The sequence below is a fragment of the Empidonax traillii genome, unplaced genomic scaffold (genome assembly GCF_003031625.1).
Source record: "Empidonax traillii isolate 1590-97213 ecotype Southwest subspecies unplaced genomic scaffold, ASM303162v1 scaffold148:size1803964, whole genome shotgun sequence".
Lineage (NCBI taxonomy): Eukaryota > Metazoa > Chordata > Aves > Passeriformes > Tyrannidae > Empidonax > Empidonax traillii.
The window spans coordinates 910,646-927,110 of NW_020955341.1; the positions used below are offsets into that span (position 1 = coordinate 910,646).

At 39.7% G+C, this 16,465-nt stretch overlaps 1 protein-coding gene across 5 annotated transcripts in view; it reads left to right on the plus strand.

Annotated features, from left to right (window-relative positions):
- Positions 1-16,465, plus strand: part of DENND5A (DENN domain containing 5A) — a 70,508-nt gene that overhangs the window by 17,129 nt on the left and 36,914 nt on the right. For 3 of the 5 annotated variants that reach the window (XM_027884523.1, XM_027884525.1, XM_027884527.1), the window contains exons 2-5: positions 4,022-4,093; positions 4,713-4,822; positions 5,509-6,169; positions 13,332-13,519. In XM_027884523.1, coding sequence (XP_027740324.1) covers positions 4,022-4,093; positions 4,713-4,822; positions 5,509-6,169; positions 13,332-13,519 — 1,031 coding nt within the window. The remainder of the gene's footprint in view (positions 1-4,021; positions 4,094-4,712; positions 4,823-5,508; positions 6,170-13,331; positions 13,520-16,465) is intronic. The other 2 variants (XM_027884524.1, XM_027884526.1) reach the window with 1 other exon arrangement.

Here is a 16,465-nt window from a genome sequence, read left to right on the forward strand (position 1 = left end):
GAAAATGAACTCCATCTCAGCCAAAACCAGCACACAGGGTAACAAATAAGCAGGACTGTGATCGGGCTGACTGCCTGTGTAGTGTAACAGTGGGAATAGCTTGGGTTTGCCGCAGTTCAGATGAATAAAATATTTACAAGTCACTGATTGCTGTAGCATCTTTGCTTCTTTCCCACCCTGTGGTGGAGCCTGAGAGGGCTGATGAAGTGTGAAAGAAGGGAGGGGAAGCAAAGGGCATTACCAAGCCAGATGGTGGTTACTGGTGTTGAAAAATCTATTACCTGGCATGGCAGGAGCCAGCGGGTATGGAGCTGGGCCTCAGGAGGAGGAGTGGCTTGAAGAGTTACCAGTTATTAAAACTCTACTCTAGTCCCTTGTTTTCTTCAGCCAATCCAGTTTCAGAGCCTCTGTGTCTGCAGTTTACTCTTTGCTTCCCTGATGTTTTGGGTGATCACCATGAGCTAATTAAGCTGTTCGTGTGCCTAAATGGGATTAGTGAAACATCTTTGTTAACCCTTTCTTTATTCTCTATTTGTTTATTTTTAATCCAAATCGTTTTCACTGATCCTATTTTGAGTGGGACGCCACAAAGGGTGTCTTTTCCAATGACAAAGACATTCTGAGATTCTCTGCTTCACTGTCCTTCCTCTGCTGTGTACAGTCCCAGGGCTGCCCTAAACTGGTGGGTTTGGATTTGTACAGTGCCTGGTGAAATTATGTTTCTCTATGCTTTTGTGTTGTTTACAGTGCAAAATACAATGGGATTCTTGTTGTTTTGAAGGCCTGATGATGTTGGGAAGCATATTGGCCTGAAACTTCTTGAAATACTGTTGTTTTTATCTCATTTTTCCTGAAATTTTGTATGTTTATAGATTTTGTATGTTGTATAACATTTCCTCAAAAATAATCCTGTAGTTGTTGGATTGTTGTTTCTGCTTAAAATACAAGGCAGCTGAAGCTTTGTAGTCTGTGGGGCTGTTTGCATCTTGATTTTTGTAGAGCTTTTTCTATGCTGTGGCAAACATCTAAATGTGTATGTGAGGATCATCAAATGTATTTGAAAGACCTCTTAAATCTTCAGCAGATAAGTAAGGGAAGTACTTTCTATCCATCACTTCTGCTAGAGGAGAGGAACTGATAAAAAGCGTGATGTGATGATAGCAGTCCTTTGATAGTTGTTAAGTGTGGGGACTTCTACTCACTCTGAAGTTCCTGGGATACATCATATTTTTATCAGTTTATCTTCTCTTGTGTCTTAATTTTCTCGATTGCAGAATATAACTGTCCATTTCTGATGGTGATTTTGTCTTCTGTGTTTGTTAAACCCCGCTCTTAAGTATTTTTGATCAAAACCATTTCAATTAGTACTGAATTAATCAGCTAATTCACACAGAGACGGATCTTGAAACCTTGAGTTATTTTTGCCTGCTGGAGATGTGTTGGAATTGGGATTTTGCTGGAGCAGGATGTTTGTGTTCGAAGCTTCTAACTAATCATAAATTTAGAAATTTAGGGTTAATTGCTTTTTTGACTCTGGTTATAAGCAAATATTGCTTGTGGATTTCCCCCCATCCCCTTGGCTGGTGGCTGTCTAGTGACAATCACTGGCTGTTAGTGGGAGAATAGAAGGGAGAGCCCATGCAATGAGTCTGCTGGTGCTCAGGTTCTCATCAGTTGTAATGGCAAGACAGTAGGGTGCCCAGGGTCCTGGAGGTGCACAGATCACCTGGGTTGAACTTTCCAGTGTTGGTGAGCTGTCCATTGATGTTCCCTGCTTTGTTATCTTTGCAAGTGGGCCTGGCTCAATCTAAACGTCCAGTATTTTGCAGTATTTGCCTCAATATCGAGGCACTGTGACAGGAGCAGTGTCTGTGCAACAGCTGGAATGGCTTGATGGACTGCAGGAAGGTGTGGAAGCCTTGCCTTGTGTTTCTGTCTGCACCAGGACTCTGTGGTTTCCAGAAATCAATTTCAGTACTTTTCATTAAATTATAGACAGACTCAAACTCAAAAAAACGTGTGTGTTGGCAAGAATGTCCCTTGGGAGGAGATGGTGCAAGGCTGCTTAAAATAGATAAACACCCATTCAGTGTTTGCTAGGATTTTTTTTTTTTTAATTGGAAGAGCAGCATCATGTATTTTGTAATATTAATCATCCTAATGAAAAGAGCTTCACGTCACAGATTTTCTTTTCAAAATATGCACAGCCTTGCACATAGGTGAACCCAGTGATTGTGGGGTGTGGTTTCCAAGTCCCAGAGGAAATTTGGCTGTCAGGTATTTTCTTCCTTTATACAAATGTGGAAGAAAAAGAAACAACCCAGGAACAAAACAGCTCAGTAAATGTCTGAGGTTTTTCCTCAATTATCTAAAAGTCGACATTACATCATCTGCACAGATGTAAATATAGAAAATAGTAGGTGTGTTAAATCTCCTGACTTATTTTTAAAACCTTTTTACAGAGGACTGTCTTCAGTCTTTGTTTGTGACAGTAAATAGAGATGTGACATTATGTCTCTTTTTCTTTCTGTGAGGTTGGAAGTTTCTTTAAATGCTCATTTTCATCACTTATGGTTGTTTTTATCTACTGTGAAAACTCTGTTATCTTTTCTGTCTTGAACTCTGCTCTTTCACAAGATAGTTATATTTCAGTGAAACTGTGTCCTGGTTTTTCCTAACTATTCCCCTCTCTGTACACGTTTCAAATTTTCCCACACATGCATTTTTCTCTCTCAACAACGATATTTTTGAATGTTATTGTTGAACAGATTAATAAATAATGTAGCTGTGTGGTTTTGTATGAAAATCAGCTGAACTGTTGCCTTTTCAGACAAATAGAAAAAACCAATCCCTCCTTCAATTTCAGTGCTATAAACAGAGAATTAGCAAAATAGATGTGAATATTTTGGGTATTGGGAGACCTGTCCTAGGTCCTGATTCAGTGTAAGTTCCCTGATGGAGATAATATTCAAGATTTAATATAAACAAAGTCCAGACTTACATAATTTCTCATCTGTCAAAGGACTTCTTAAGCATTCAGTGGAAATGAAGTTTTGTTTGGTGTAATGTGTTTGTCAGATTCTGTATTGTGGATGGGCAGTGTTATATCTGTGTATGGCTGCTTTGTGGAAGTAAGTGTTGTACCAAATAAAGGGTCTAACTTGGCTTAGAAATTGGACTTCAAGTATTACTGTAACAGTACAGAACAAATCTGACCAATTCTGAAATCAATTTCTATTGCCAAATAATTGCTGCCTGCAAGAAAACAAGTGAGGAGTTGAAGTGTGTTTCCTTTTTTTGCCAGTGTTGCTGAAATAGTTCAATTTATTTAGAGCGTATGATTTCATGCAATTGTGCCTGATTGTTACTGCAGCTGTCAACAGCTGCATGCTCATTTGGCTAATTGCATTCTAGTAAGATAACTAAGCTTATTTTAAGATATGCAGTTGTGTGTGTGTTTTTTTTTTTTTTTAAAGCAGCTACACACACTCAGAGTATTTACTGCACAAAGTTCTGTGCTGTCACACTGAACCGTCATCGCTCTAGAGAGGAAATGTAAAAGCTTCGAAACAGGACTGTATCAGCCAATCTAGTATATGGATAGCAGCTGTGAAAAGCTGGACCATGCCACCTAAATTCATACAGTTCTAAGGGCCTTGAAATGGTCTCATCCTCGGGGTTAATTTCATCATCTGCTCTTTGGGGATATTTTATGCTTAACATGTAAAACTTTGCATTTCCCAAGCAACCGGTTCCTGTTGCTGCATTGGTATTCTCATTGTGTGTACAGGATTGATGAGCTTCTGCTACATACTGATCATCTCCTACAGGATATATGAAAATAAAATGAGGAATTTGTATAAGTTGTATATGTATAAAAAGCATATGAGGAGAGTGGACTGTCTTTTATGCATGCTAATCCTGGATATTTGTATGTTTTTTTACTGGTATGTGTTAGCGACGTGATTACAGTCAACAGTATGAAATTTATAATGCAGTGTTGTTTTTATTTGTTATATAGCTTTATGCCAGTATATACAGGCCTCTAAAACACGAGATGGTGGCAGCCGTTTCATTTCAAGTGCAACAGAAGGTAAAGGAAAAAGTGTGGGGAGAATAAAAAAAAAAAAAAAAAAAAAAGGCAAAATTCTCTGCTCATCTGATACTCTCTTCATGGACGTTTATGTGGTTCTTGATCTTTTAACCTTCTAGACTCTTTCTTCACAGCTAACTTCTTGCAATAGATGGTGAATATTTTCCTAAGTCTCTAAAACAAAATTAAGTGATCTTATGATGTCACCTGTATGTCTATCTAAAAGTTGCATCATCTTTGCATCTTGTCTATTTGTGCTTTTCTTCAGTAACAAAATTCCCCTGAAACTGAAGCTTTAGTCGTGTTTTAATGAGAATCTGAAATGTGTGAAGAGAGGCTTAGAGAATTGCTGTCATGACCACAGTGTCAAGATTGTCATACTTAGGAAAAGCACAGATAGTTAATGACAGAACTGTTACAATGCTAATCCTTGCTAATATCTGCAGTCTGACTATATGCTAACCAACTGTCTTGCGTTTTCTGTTTCTCTTAAAAGGAGTGTGTCCTTAATTCACTTATCCTCACATCTACCTGCTGATATCCTGCTTTTTGGCCTTGTTTGAGCTTAAAAAGAGAATGAAATATTTACTTCTGTTTTTTTTTTTAATTTCATCTGCAGGGGAAAACTTTGAACAGACTCCGTTAAGACGCACATTTAAATCCAAAGTTCTTGCTCGCTATCCTGAGAATGTTGAATGGAACCCTTTTGACCAGGATGCAGTGGGAATGGTCAGTATCGCATAATGGCTTTTGTTTTTAAGACAAAAACCTACTTGAACAATTGAAGGCATTAATCTGTGTCTTCTTTGACAAAAAAAGTGTGAAGTCTGTTATAGATCGGAAATCATGAGTTTCTCTAAACTGAGCAGACTCAAAAGGCCTTTTCATTTAATTAGGATATATTTTGAGGGAAATGAGTAAGTCCCTAGGAGAGATTTTTTTTCTTCTCTTACTTTTTTTTTTTCTTTTTGTTACATTCTAAAAAATTAATAGAGAAAGAAATTAGTCTGCAATGAATGAATCTCTTTTTTGTGCATGACTTTTCTGTTTAATGGAATCTGGTGTGGACTTTTGGTTTAGATGAATTAGAATACTTTTCTCTGTCAGGTTTCTGGTCTTGGTGACCAAAATACTTTCCTTTATTTGAGATTGTATTTTCTTATTTTATTCCCATTGAGGCCGGTAATGAAAAGGTTATGAGTTTCAATAGAAACTGCATGCAATTCCTTTTGTTTTTTCTGAGTTAGGTTCGTATTCCTGAATTATGGAGAAATGTAACGCTTAATAGAATTTAAAGTGAAATGCGATGGCAGTCTGTGGATTCTAAATCCCATTTTCACCAGTGCTTCTGTAGGCAAGGGGAGAGAAAAGAGTGTTTTAATGGGTATTATCTCTCCTTCCCCCTTTTTTTATAGCTGTGTATGCCTAAAGGGCTTGCTTTCAAGACACAAGCAGATTCCAGAGAACCTCAGTTCCACTCTTTCATTATTACCCGCGAAGATGGCTCACGGACATTTGGATTTTCTCTCACGTTCTTCGAGGAGGTCACTAGCAAACAGATCTGCAGTGCAATGCAGACGTTGTATCATATGCACAATGCTGAATATGACATTCTTCATACTCCACCCACAAATGACAAGGAGAGCTGCAGCAGCACTGGGGACTGCAATGGCACCTCTGTTTCAAAGCTACAGCGTTTTAACTCCTATGACATCAGCAGAGACACACTCTATGTCTCAAAGTGCATTTGCCTGATTACTCCGATGTCTTTTATGAAAGCTTGTAAGAAAGTGCTAGAACAACTTCACCAAGCAGTGACTTCACCTCAGCCGCCACCGCTACCTTTAGAAAGCTACATCTACAATATTCTCTATGAGGTCCCTCTTCCTCCAGCAGGAAGGTCATTAAAGTTTTCAGGTGTTTATGGACCAATTATCTGCCAGAGGCCAAGCACCAGTGAACTACCATTATTTGATTTTCCGGTTAAAGAAGTTTTTGAATTGCTTGGAGTAGAAAATGTGGTTCAACTCTTTACCTGTGCCCTCTTGGAGTTTCAGATACTGCTTTATTCACAGCGTGAGTACTTGGGTTTTGCTTTCTTTCCTTGTGGTTGTACTGGCACAGGATCTTTTTGTTTCTTGAGTTCTGAAAACCACACGAACAACAGAATAGCTGCATTAAAGTGGCATGAGCATGCTAATTCAGTCTGGCTGATCTCTGTGCAGGTCTTAAGGTAAAGAAAAGAAATGGAGTTGCCAAGAGAGTGTTGCATTGGCTCTTGCTGTTAGATACCTAAACTTAAAACTTTGGGCTTTCACATGGTCTCCTTTATTCATGGGTTGACCGATCCCTTTGTTATTGGCTCTGGAATGGTACTGCTGGATAGAGGAATATACCTTCTTCCATGTTCCTCTCTAGCTGCTTATTTGAATTCCTTCCTGTCTCTGCCAAACTGCAGGTGTATTTCAAGAAGATGTGTAGTTGTAGATCCAGTTCTGAAGAAGAGTTAGCGGTGCAAATATAATCTTCTCTTGGAGTACCTAATGTAACATTTCAGTCGTTACTTTGAATGATAATTACCTGAAAAAAGTTTTGTTTGACCAAATTAAATCCCGAATCTCTGTTAAGGCCTTGAAACAGTTATTGCTGAAGGCACTCAGCTGAAGCTTGCTTTGAAGAGGACAGGCAGCAACGAGGCTGAAATAGCATGTGCATCACCTACTGAGCAGTGTGGGAGTGCTATCCATTTTTGGTGTTAAAATTTGTGGATATTGGCCTTTTTACTATGTATCCTATTGCTCTGACACAGAGTGGAATTATGCCAAAAGATAATTTCTCTACTTCTTTTTGTCCCAAGCTGACTAGGATTAATCCAGACCCACCCATCCATAATGGTGTGGTTTAAAATAGACAGACTGCATTGTGGACACTTTTTATAGTAATGGTAAAGGAGCTTAGAAGACCCCAAGACAAATCCAGGAATACCCCATGGTGTTACTGAAATCTGGTTTCGATGTTTTCTTCCATTGAGCTGTCACAGAAATATGTAGAGTACAAATGACAACTATTCGTAAAATATAACTTGCAGTTACTAGCAACCTCCTCCAAACATGAGGTACAGATGTTTGTGTGTTGAGATCTGTGTGCAGACTGAAGACCAAGATGGATTTTTGTGCACATTCAAGGTGATTAAAAGTGTATAATGGCAACAGGGTGTTATGTCACTGTTGTTGCATTGTATAAACACTGTGAATTACAATAGAGAAACTGCACAGTAATTCAGATACAGCCAGAAAAACTTACTGAACTGTATAGTGGTCTTGGATTTAAAAACCAAATTACTTTGCTTATTGTTCATAGTAAATCTAGAAATACTTGTCTAGAAGACAAAACTTCCTTTGTGGTTTTTCCAGAAATGGATCAGGAGCTTATATGTTTGAGAGTTGGGGAGAGTTTGTTTATGTGGATACCTGTGTCCCATCAATGGAGGATTCAAACATCATCCTCTTCCATCTGATGAAGAGTGAGGTCCCTTTGGGCTGCAGTGGTGCCTGAGATCTCCTGTGGTGGGATTAGATGTGCCTGGATGGTGGGAAGCTCTGCAAGAAAAGCAGTGCATGCATGGCCATATGGGAACAGTTTTCCTGGATCTCTTCTCAGGCCATCCTGTTAGGGGTACTTTTTCCTTCCGGGCTGGAGCTCAGCTCACTCTGGGACTAGTCCTTTGTATTTTAGGTTCTCTTTCCAAGTCATATTAATAGGTTCAACTTTCAGTCTTGGGCCCTTTCCAAGTGTCTGATCAGTGGCTAATTAAAGAAGCTTAAAATAGCCCTGGAACACTTGAGTTTCTTGTTTGCAGGCACAGACATTTGGAGTTCAAAGGAACCCATGATCAGTTAGGACAGTTTCTGTCCACTGTTCCCCTGCCTCACCGCAAACTTTGGTTTGGTTGGGCTGTGTTGCACTTTATGGAAGTGTCTTGTCTCTCTATCAAGTTGTCACCTATAATTTTTGGCTGAAAAATCTTCTTTCAGAAGAAGAAGAATTGTAGTTATTTGTTTGCTGCCTTACAGCCCTCATTTTTGGTGAACTAGCTCCAGCAGTGCCTTCTCAGTAATAGTAGGTGATGTTTTTTGAAACATAGCTTCTTTTAAGTACCTTCTGAAGGATTTAATCTCTGTGCCTTTTATTTTCTTTTGGGGATTTTGGGTTTTTTTTGCCTTTTTTTTTTAATTTTATTTTTTTTATCTGGAATATAATCCAAATATATTCAATTTTTTTGTCAGTGTGGTTGAGTTAGACGTGATTTTTGCTGTTTATAAAACAGTGAAGATTGAATGGAGATACAGGTGATGGTGCACTCAGTTCTGAGTGGTATCAGAAATTGCTTTACTTTTGAGAAGGCTTGTTCATGTTCTTGTGTGCACACCAGTGTGAGGTCTAGGCTGTTCTTCAGAATATGAATATTCAATTTTTTAATGTCCTTTGGGTTTGTTAAATCTCTTGGTGCTCAGACCCATGACATTTGAGGTGATTGAGATAATTTCTTATTCTCCTATGTCAGATGAGATTATGGTATTCATTGGGTGGATTTAGATTTAGAACAGTATGTGTCAGGATGAGAGGGATTGTGAGATTTATTTAAAAAAACCAAACCAACAACAAACACACACAAAATAATGAAACACCACCAAAATAAAAGCCAGACCCCAAAACTCTTGGTGGTCTGGATTGGAATAAAAAAAGCATGACCACCAGGCTGAGGGAGATGATTCTCCCATTCTGCTCTGATGAGACTGCTCCTGGGATACTGTGTCCAGATCTGGGACCCCCAACACAGGAAGGACATGGACCTGTTGGAGCGAGCCCAGAGGAGGCCATGAAGATCAGAGGGCTGAAGCACCTCTCCTGTGAAGGCAGACTGAGAGAGCTGGTGCTGTTCAGCCTGGAGAAGAGAAGCTCCAGGGAGACCTTTGAGCAGCCTTCCAGTGCCTGAAGGGGCTGCAAGACAACTGGAGAGGGTCTTTTTACATGAGCTTGGAGTGACAGGACGAGAGGGAATGGCCTCAGAGCTGAAAGAGTTAGATTAGATATTAGGAAGAAGTTCTTTACTGTGAGAGTGGTGAGACACTGGAACAGGTTGCCCAGAGAAGCTGTGGATACCCCATCCCTGGAAGTGTTTTAAGGCCAGGCTGTGGCCTTGAAGAGCAACTGGGTCTAGTGGAAGGTGTCCCTGCCCATGGCAGTGGGTTTGGAATGAGATGAACTTTAAGGTTCCTTCCAACCCAAACCTTTCTATGATTCTGTGACTCTGAATTTGCTGCCAAGTGCCATGCTTTATGAAACAAATTATTTAGCATATTAAGCTACAGTCAGTCCTTGGAATAGGAGGAACTTCACTTGGCAGTGAATGTGTTTTGGTTTAAGATTGCTTTGACATGTTTCTGACTTGATGCCTCTGGAAATTCTTCTTTTGTCCCACTATATTGGCACAGCCTGTGTGTTTTGGATTGGTGTGAGCCAAATGGAGGGAATGAATACCTCAATTCAGCTGTCCTCCTGAGAGACCTATCTCCCATTTGTCAGATGTTAGAGGCACGCAGGTGCCTGTAAGAGAGGGAAGAATCTGAAGCTTTTACTGGTGCTGAGCCAGTGCCAGGGAACTCTGGTGCTGGAGACCTGCAGTAGTGCCCTTACCAGATTATTCTGTGGGAGCTGGTTTGCATTCCTGCAATTTATGTTGCTCTTGTATCTGTGAAATAGGTTTAGTCCTTATCTTGGAGAGCACCTAGAGCACTTCTGCAAAGTGGGCACTGAGTTGACAGCTGTGAAATCTGCTTGGAGGTGATTTTGCTAAACAGCTTAAAACAAAAAATGGAGAAATGGAATGCACTGCTGCCATGGACTGTGGTCTTGGACAGTTTTATTTGCTGAGTATTTGCTGTCTGCTGCCATTTTAAAGTACTAATAAAGGGTTTTTTTCTTCTTTGCTTTTGAATCATTCCTCCTCATCTTTGTTTCACTTCTTTAAAATTATGTTAATTCCAGAGATTTAAAGTATTAGTTTAATTTCTTTGTAGTATTAGTCCTGTGGTGCCTAACTCTCCCCTCTTATATAGAACAGTTTCTTCTATGCCTCCACTGATTTAGGAAATTTGTTGATTGGTGCAGCCACCTTGAATCAGCTTGTCAGACACAGAAGTGAACACAAATAGGAAGTACTTGACCCACTGCTTTTACTAATCACAGTTGGTTCTTACTGCAATTGCAGGTTTTTGAAGTTACTTGTGACTTATTTGACAAGTACAGCAGTATTTCATTATGATCCATGAAGTAGGAAGATTAAAAGGAAAAATATTCCAGAATGTGATCATAAAATGGTTTTAAATTTGGCCAAGTCAGAGAATTTCTGTAGGCACTTTATACATCTCTCTGGTAGAATGTGAAAATGGAAAGGTGGAATCGTGGTTCTTACAGCTGCCATCTTCTTACCATCCTGCTCCAGACTCTTTTTTCCAGACCCAAGACCTCTCAATTGTTTTTCCTGGATTTATTTGCTTTTTAAAGGTCCACAAGAATGTGTATATTTATTAGATGTAGATTAAATGCTAGTATAAATAACTACTCATACACACTTTAAGAGATATTGTATTTTATCTATAGTAATTGGTTAGAACAACAAAGCAGCCTTTTTCTGTGTTCTTAAGTGGCCACATTAAAAAGTAGTGGATTTTCTTTTTCTTGCAGTGATCAGTTAAGCACTTTCTGAACTAACAGTGCCCTGGTGGTATGTCATTATTTCCCTACCAGTGCTCTTGTACAATGCAAGGCCAAAAGACTGTGCCATTGGCACCAGAATAAGCACATTCTGATTTCAAGACCAAGAGAAACACCACTGCTGAAGTGCTTCTTCGTTCTTTTAGTTTTTTCTTGTTGCTATCTTAAAATCTCCTCTAATTCTTTGCTACTAGAAGTGTGCTGCTTGCTTCTTTTTTGAACGCTAAAAACCCTCCATACCCTCTCAGGGTAGGTTATTTTGGTTTATGTTTGTAGGCTTCTTGCCTTTGTCCTTGGCTTTTGCACAGGGCCTGCAGAATGCAGTCATTGTTCCTTGCAGGCTGCAACTGTGCAGGCCAAATAGTTGGGAATGGCTTAAGCCATGTGGATATCCTGGATCAGAGAGCTGCATCTGCAGATAGCTCAGTGGCTGGGGGTGGCTGCCCAGTGGATAGGAATTCTGAATTATTGATATTACTTGGTACTTAATTTGATAGGCTAATACTGAAGTTAGCTTAATGACAGAGAGAGAAGTTGTATTTAAATTAGCCAGCGGGATTAGACAGCGGGTTTTGTGTAGTAGGAAAACACTGTTTCTATTCTGAGACTTGTCCTTTCAGATAAACAAGCTGAATGCAAACCAGCTGGAATGTTTGTGTATCTATGGCTACATTTAAAGTTCCTTTTATAACTGAAGAAAATAGGGTATGGAATAGATTCTTCTTCTTCTTTCCAAAGCTTATCATTAATTCATCACTTCTTGCAGTCAGGCTGTGATTAAAGCTGCAAACCCAAAGTAGTTGTGCAGGCAGAAGCCAGTGTCCAGGCAGAGTAGGGGAGTGTTGCTGGTGATGTTCATTGATTGTTCCCTAATGTATTTCAGTCCAAATAAGCTTTTGGCAAAAACTTTATAAACTGTTTAAGCTGTTCTCATCTGTTTTCGCTGGGGGCTTCCTCGGGTCATAGTAGTTCTCCTGCGGGGCAATGACAGGTAGCTCCATGCAATAACCTTTTCCGCTAACACAGTTTGATCTGAAAAGAAAAAGTCAAAAGCTTCAGTTGCAGAATTATGACTGATGTTAACAAATCCCACGCTGAGTTCCTTTTAGGTTGTGGGACTCTTTGCAGACCCCAAGCTCTGCAAGTTTGTCCTCAAACGGAATTAATCGTGAATGTCAGGAACTGAATTTCTTGGCCCTTAGTCTTCTGCTATCTGAAGTCTGAGTGGAGGCTGGCTAAAGGGTAGAATCAAAGCTGTAACCTTGGCAAGTGCACAGTTAAGCTTTACTTTTCTCCAGAGTGTTTAGAACAAATGTTATTCTTGCTGTTTTCATCTGCCCTCTGCAACTGTGTGTGACAGCTTCAGAAACCTCAGCGCTTGAGCTTGTGCATTCAAGTGTCTTTTCTAGTTTCACAGTGTCTCTACTTGTATGAACATGTAAGGAGAAGACATGCATACCCCACACCCCAGCACACAGGTTACTGATTTTTTTCCCTGCCTCCTATTTCCCTTCCCTTTCCTAGCTGGAATTGGGTATTGTCCATCCTATGTTTTGAGTTTGTGCTCTATTTATAGTTTGACTGAAGGTAGGAATTGTCCTAGTTCCATGAGTTTGTTTTCCACTCTTTCTAGCCCGGCAGCTCAAAAGCAGTCTGCATATTTCAGCAGCGGTGTTAGAACACACTGTCTTGAGTTCATCTGATGTTGCCTCCCCCTTTATGGTGTGTAGATACCAAAACTCCTTAAATCTGTAGTTACAGGAGGAGGGTGAGGTGTTGGCCCAGCATCCTGCAGTGTGAACTGCTCTAGCCACCAGCTATTAAAGATCTTTTCACATGTTGCATAGGTAGATTTAGCCCTGCTGTCAAATTCTAGGACGAGAGGAGTTGTTTTTACATTGAACTGGGGCTTTGGTCCTACATTGCACAGGATAAACGAAGCTGATCCTTTTTATTTTCTGCATAGTTATTTCAGTCACACTGTTGGGTTGGCTGCTATACAGTGTGCTTTGCAGGCATTTAAACACTCTTTTAAAAAATGTTTATCTGAGAGATACCAGATGCCTTGGGTTTCATCCAAGGCTTCCATACAAAGTCATTAGCACAGAGAAAAGAAATCATTTCCGATGTGTTTCTTAGCCGATTACAATACTGCGTCTGTACTCAAACTGGTGCTCCTGGTGACCCTGCTATAGGTGACAGAAAGTGACTTAGCATGCATTAAGACTCAATTTGCTCATTTCCATATGACTTGTAGAATGACCTACTTTGCCTTGAGCTCTCTTTGTTGTTTCAGCAAATGTGCTGGGTGTGCAGGTCTGGGCTTTCATTGAGATGCCACTCAGCTAGTATTGGGTTTTGAGGTTTGTGTTTTCAAGCAAGCTCTCATTTCTTTAGCTTAAATTAATTTACTTAAAAATATTTGTGAAAAAAAATTATTTTTTTTCTTGATCTCTTTCAGATTATCAGAGGCTGATGACTGTGGCAGAGACCATCACTGCATTAATGTTTCCATTTCAGTGGCAGCATGTGTATGTTCCTATCCTTCCAGCATCCCTCCTTCATTTTCTAGATGCTCCAGTCCCTTACCTCATGGGCTTGCACTCTAATGGGCTGGATGACAGATCTAAGCTGGAACTTCCTCAAGAGGTGAGAGGATCTCATCTTGATTGATTAAATATTGTCCATGACTATGAGGGGAGTGAGAAAAGAGCCAAAACACTGATTTTAACTCTTAACAGCTGCTGTCAAGTTGTTGCTGGCTCTGGTTTGGGATCGGTCTTTACTCCTTGGAGATGATGAGGAAAATCTGGTGAAATAGATAAAGCCCTGCTTTTGAAATTGTGTGCTCTGATAAAATCTAACCGTAATTTTACAGGAATTGATGCACTGGGCTTACAGAAAGAACATTTTTTTTGTTCTGCAAAACTTAGCCCTGTAATGCTGGGAAGTACAGTGTGAATTCCCCAGCTGTGGCCAAAAGGCCACACAGCTGCTTCTGTGAGGTGGTGAGAGAGCAGAGCTCAACTGGCTTCAGTGCTGTGCTGGCTCCTGCCTGCACGGGGTTAGGCTGGGTTACCCTGCACTGAATTTCTGAGTTGGGGTTGGCTTACATGGACCCAGCCTGCCAGATGTCTGCACAGAACTATTTCAGATTTTCTCCAGAATGAGTGCTTCAACCTGCAGCAAAATGTCAGTGTATACTGGAACAAACTGGTAGTGGTGCTAACTGGGGTGGTGCTGAGGAAGTCCTCCCTTGTAGTGAGGTTCTGGTAGCAGCAACTCCTGTGTAAAGGAGAAGCAAATGGTCTGTAAAGGTTCTACAACTCGTACATAGGGCTGGGACTATGGTCAGACTTTGTAAAGGTTGTTTTTTTTTTTTAATCCCACTCTCCACAAGTGATCTTTTGAGGGAAGTGCCAAGAGTTTTTAAGAGATGGTTGTGAGGATCAGGGAACCAAAGTAGCTGAGCGCTACCCAAGGTAGAGGAAATGCCCAGCCCCTGCTACTTGTAGGTGTAACTTTGCAGGGGAGGAACTGGGTAAACCATGGGAAGACCCCACTTAGAGGCACTGGTAGGATTCTCTAACCTCTGCTGTTTTCTCTGTTTTCTTGTATTACCATTTACATGTCTGGGAAAGCAGAAGTGTGTCAGACACAGGGTTTTGTGGTGGTGGTTTTTATTTTCAATATCAGGCAGTGCTGCAGCATAGCTTGACACAAAAAAACCCTCCTTTTTAAAAAAGCTGCGTGAAATTAGACAAGATATTTTTGTGAACCTCCAGTCTGGTCTCCATGCCAACACTGCTCTTTTTCTCCAATCCATATGCTGGTAGTTTTCATTTGTTTTTCCTGGCAAGTTCAAAGGAAAACTTTTTTCAAACTGTGTTTTTTTTTTTTAATGAAAACTGAAGTATTTAATCTCTTGATTTCTTTCTTTTCTCCATCTCCCCTTATTTTTTTCAATGGCATAATTAATAACAGAGTAGTGTATGTTCTTGCCATGAAAACAATCTGTTGCTTTGGTTTACTACATTTTTACAAAATTTTGGCTGTACTGACAGGCCTAATTAATATGGTTAGTACACTTTTTAGAGAGAATAGCTGATGAAGTAAAATGTATGTGTGGGTATGCATGATAATATGCACCGAGGATGTTTTCACTGTTACCATAAGCTTCTAAAAGACTGTCCTCCTTTTGTAAAGAACGTCCTCATTTTAAAATCACTGTAATACTTCCAACTATATAAACATATTTTAACTTCAAATAGGTATTTCAATTATTTAAAAAGTAAATAGTTTTGGAAGAGATTTAACAGCTTATTTTTGAGATTTTTAAAGTAAGGCAGTTGATCTCTTTTTAGATGTCAAAAATGAAATCCAAGTAATATTAAAAGATAATCTGACACCTCAATTTACATTTTGTTTTACAGGTAGGCCTTTAGGAAGGTGGAGGAGTAGATTTTTTGGTAGTACCTTACAGAGATCAGAATTGTCTGGGAGGGGAGGACACCCAGGACAGATGGCAGCAGCAGCGTGCCTGTGTGGTGGAATTTGCTGCAAGACTTGTCCTTCTGAAGCTTCAGCTTTTCTCTTTCTTATTTGAAAAGTGAGCTCTTATAACTTGGTACCTGATGAGTATGACTTAGTGTGAAAAACCCCCTTGGTAGTCACTGCTGAGTAAGGACTGCTGAACTCCTCAGCTCTGCAGGCTGAGAATGCAGTTATGGCACAGAAGCAGACTTGAGATTTTAAGTCTCTTAGTAAATAATTAAGAAGTTATCCTATACCAATAGATTGGCTTATTCAAGAGGCAAAGTAGCCTGGAAATACCAGGAGCTCACTGTTGTCAAGATTTTCATTGTAGAGAGTTTGCTTGAAAAAACCAACCAACCAACCAAAAAAACCAACCCATCAAACCCCCAGGAAACAAACCCCCCTCCCCCCATGCTGCTGCCACCCTCAGCAAAACCTGTGTTGTGAAAAGACCTAGATGTACAGTTTCAAAACGTAAAGCAGAATTCCAAGTACAAGCTGATCTTACTGTGTGAAATTATTGGTCAGTACAAGCATTTCTGATATTAATAATTTAATCAGTCAACTTTAATATAGTTAACATTGCAATAACAGGTTCGTCTCAAAACTACTTTGCTTTATGATTAGGCTTTCAGATACCCTTCACTTCAAGTGCCAAAGGAGCTCTACACTTAATTCCTGACAGAAACTGCCAAGGAACATGAATAATGTGTTGTTGTAGAACAGCAGAGGAGGGCATATGGTTCCATTATTTGTACTTCAATAAAGACAAATTTATCATCAGTAACAGAAGGGATATTAATATTTAACATTGCTTGTCTCTAAAGTTTGGAATGTATATGAACCTTTATGAAATCATCAGGGTTATATGAGGAACTCCTCTTGGCTTCTGATCCATATATACAGTGAGTATCAGAATTTTCATCACTTATTCCAAAGGGTATATAAAGAGCTGTTCTGTGTTATAATTTATTCTGAGTTCTGCAAAAAAATTTTTTTCATTGTCTTGGAACTGCATAAACTGCATCTCTGTTGCTAATCTATTTACATGGATGTGTG